Source organism: Halyomorpha halys, unplaced genomic scaffold (assembly GCF_000696795.3).
Source record: "Halyomorpha halys isolate HHAL.00 unplaced genomic scaffold, Hhal_1.1 Scaffold660.1, whole genome shotgun sequence".
In the NCBI taxonomy this organism is placed as follows: Eukaryota; Metazoa; Arthropoda; class Insecta; order Hemiptera; family Pentatomidae; genus Halyomorpha; species Halyomorpha halys.
Window position 1 is genome coordinate 8,128 of NW_027105545.1, and position 3,099 is coordinate 11,226.

The 3,099-nt window shown below is 25.8% G+C and overlaps 1 protein-coding gene across 1 annotated transcript in view; it reads left to right on the forward strand.

Moving 5' to 3' along the window:
- Nucleotides 1-493: 493 nt before the first annotated feature.
- Nucleotides 494-3,099, forward strand: part of DNaseII (deoxyribonuclease II) — a 12,434-nt gene continuing 9,828 nt past the window's right edge. The window contains exon 1 of the mRNA XM_014427651.2: nucleotides 494-633. Within this exon, the coding sequence (XP_014283137.1) occupies nucleotides 533-633 (101 nt within the window). The 5' untranslated portion in view covers nucleotides 494-532. The remainder of the gene's footprint in view (nucleotides 634-3,099) is intronic.

The following is a 3,099-nucleotide window of genomic DNA, read 5'->3' on the forward strand; positions in this document are numbered from 1 at the left end:
CTTAAATCTTAAACTTTATAACTCTTATTTATAATATAATAATTACACCCTCTTATCTACATAAACACATAACAACTTATAGAATGATCTAAATCTCTATAATATTTGTCAATTCTCATTTATATATCTACATTAATTTTTAAGTTTGTTCACAGCAACAATTCACATAAGTAACATTTTCACCATCTCTATAGATATAAAAATATCTCTACACCATGTTGAAATTAAAACAAAATACACATTCATACATATTTGTTTACATAAAATTTTTAAATTAATTTTTTTAAATTTAAATTTTTAAATTAGATAAAACATATTATGATTATATCTTTGAATCTATTAAAATATTTATAATTACCATAATAATTTCACTACCACTTGACAACAGTGTAAAAAGATTTAATATCATTCTCAAATCAATTAATAATATCATCTCTGAATGAAGAATTAGTCATTTAACAGAGATAAATTCGGGATAAAAGCTTGATGTGACATTCACTATCAGTAGATGATAGAATCTTAAGGAGACAAGATGAGAGCAATAGTTCTGGCCTGCATTCTGCTCACATTAAATTCAGTGTTTGCTTCTGATTCTATTCAATGCAAAGATGAAAACAACAACCCTGTTGATTGGTAAGATGGATTTAATATAATTTACAATTAATCTTATGCATATAATAGTTGATTACAAATCTCTCTATAATTTCTCAAATATTTTAATTTGCACATTATAGATATAAAAAACAAAAATATTATATTTCAATCAGATTTTTTTATTATTATTATTTGTTTTATTTTATAGTGATTAAACTTGAAGTTTATTTTATATTAGAAAAATCACTCACCAACCACTGAATATGTTCTTTGAAAAATGTCTATAAAAAAAATTTAAATAAGAAACTAACATTACATTTTCAAAAAGATAGTTTCAAGACATGATAAGGAAACAATTAATTTTGTTTTTAAAGAATAGAGAGTAGGTCAGTGCAATTTGCTGACTGACACACTCAACGCCAAATAAGAAATAGAGTTCAGAATGATTTTAATTGCTTGATATTACCTAAGTTCAAGTATAATTTAACTAACTCACAAATTCCTTATAAATTAGATTTTTCTAATTTATATAATTTTTAGATATTTTTTTCATCAAAGCTTATGAATATTTAATAATCATATATTGTCATTAATACAAACCAGATTTCAATACCATTGAAAATCTAACCAACCCGCTTTTTTCAAGTGGTTTTCCAAAATTCTTTTTGAAGTGAGACATTAAGACATAATTAAACCAACTTTTATTTTTCAATAAATGCACTAATCTCAATATTAAAAAAAAAAAAAACTTTTTTTAACTAAGAAAAAAACATTTCTATATTGATAGCTTGAAAATGTATACTTTATACTGTGAATTTCCTTTATCCTTGTGATTTATATTTTATTTTAAGGGATTTTAACTGTATATTTCAGTTTTATTTTTTTAACTGTTTTAAAATCTGTATCTGAGTATAACACACAAAATAAAATAGAATTCCTTTTATTTTATTTTAAAGTTTTTTTTGTTTTTTTTAATTCAGTAAGGAAAGATAAATAAACTCCATTGACATTCATCAAAATCCTAGTTAACTAGGTCTCAATTTATATAATCCCCCAACCTCTCTTGGTTAAATCCTCAAATGTTCACCTGTTTTATAAATACCAATTAAAATTTTAGTGATTAGTTAGTTACTGAACCAGACAACCTTACAGGCCCATTTCAATCCTCAAAATTACCCCATCTATTTGCATGCTGCAGTTCATGCTACTAAATCCCATTGAGTAAACCTTAATTTATGCTTATGGGGTCCAAGTATTCTAGGTTAAACTTTACTTTCACATACTTGAAGGCGTTGTTCTTTCCTTAGTGTATAGGATCATGTTTCCTATCCATACAAATTGGCAGGAAGTATAATTATTAAGAGCAGAAGAAGTTGCAACTTAAATAATTTTACAACTGCGAAATAACAAGCATTACCTGCCTATAACCTCAACTTAATTTGGTTTGTTTCTATTTTTATAGACCTCAGTGAGATACTACAATTTCCAGTCATATAAAAACTCATTTCCTTTATACCTATAACAAAGAAATTAACACTGTTTCTGTTACCAACCATGTATTATGTTTTATTCATTTTTATTTCGAGATTTAATTCTTTACCGGCTTTCAATGCTGTTCCATTTAATTGGATAGTTCCTATTTATCACTAACAGTATGAAATATACAGAATACCCAAGCACAAGGAATTTTGCCCCCAGAGCGAAAAACCTTCTCGGTACATAGTAACCAACTAATGACGCATTCTTGCACAAAATTAAACAAAACTGATTAGAGTTTCTCTGATTAAAATTTGAACGACTTTAAACGTTTAGGATATAAAAATTGCCACTGCGAATTTAGTTAAATGTTTCAAACATCCACCTCCTGACTAAGATGACTTCTTTGGTAAGTCTCAACTCGATTAAAATTTTAAACAGCTTTTGAAGATCGTTAATTGTCTGTGTGTAATTAATAAAAGAAATATTGGGTACAAAATAACTCAAATGGAAAATAAACTATTTATTATGAGCCAACGTTTTGCACCACGTTACAGGGCTTTATCAGGGATAAACAAAAATACAAAATAAAATTAAGTAACAGAGTAATAAAGTAAGATAAAAAAAAAAACTTATTTCATGTTATTTTGCTTTGTTATTCTGTTACTTAATTTTACTTGTTTGTATACTTTTTAGCCCTGATTGAAGCCCTTTAACATGGGGGAAACATTGGCTCGTAATGAATAATGAATTTGAATTATTTTTACCGAACCCTGACCATCTTCCTTTTATTTTTTATACAGCTTTTGGTTGCCAACAGAATCATAAGCCGTTTATAGATCGATAAAAAGTTGATAAGTTACACAGTTGCTTTTTTTATTTAGTAGCGCCAAACATCATTGGTCACTAGGCCATTTATATCTTATTTAATTTTTCTTATATTTTTTTATTTTATTATTTTTTAAATTTGATTATTTATTTATTATTTTATTTATTTATTTTATTCTTATTTTTATTTTTATTATTATT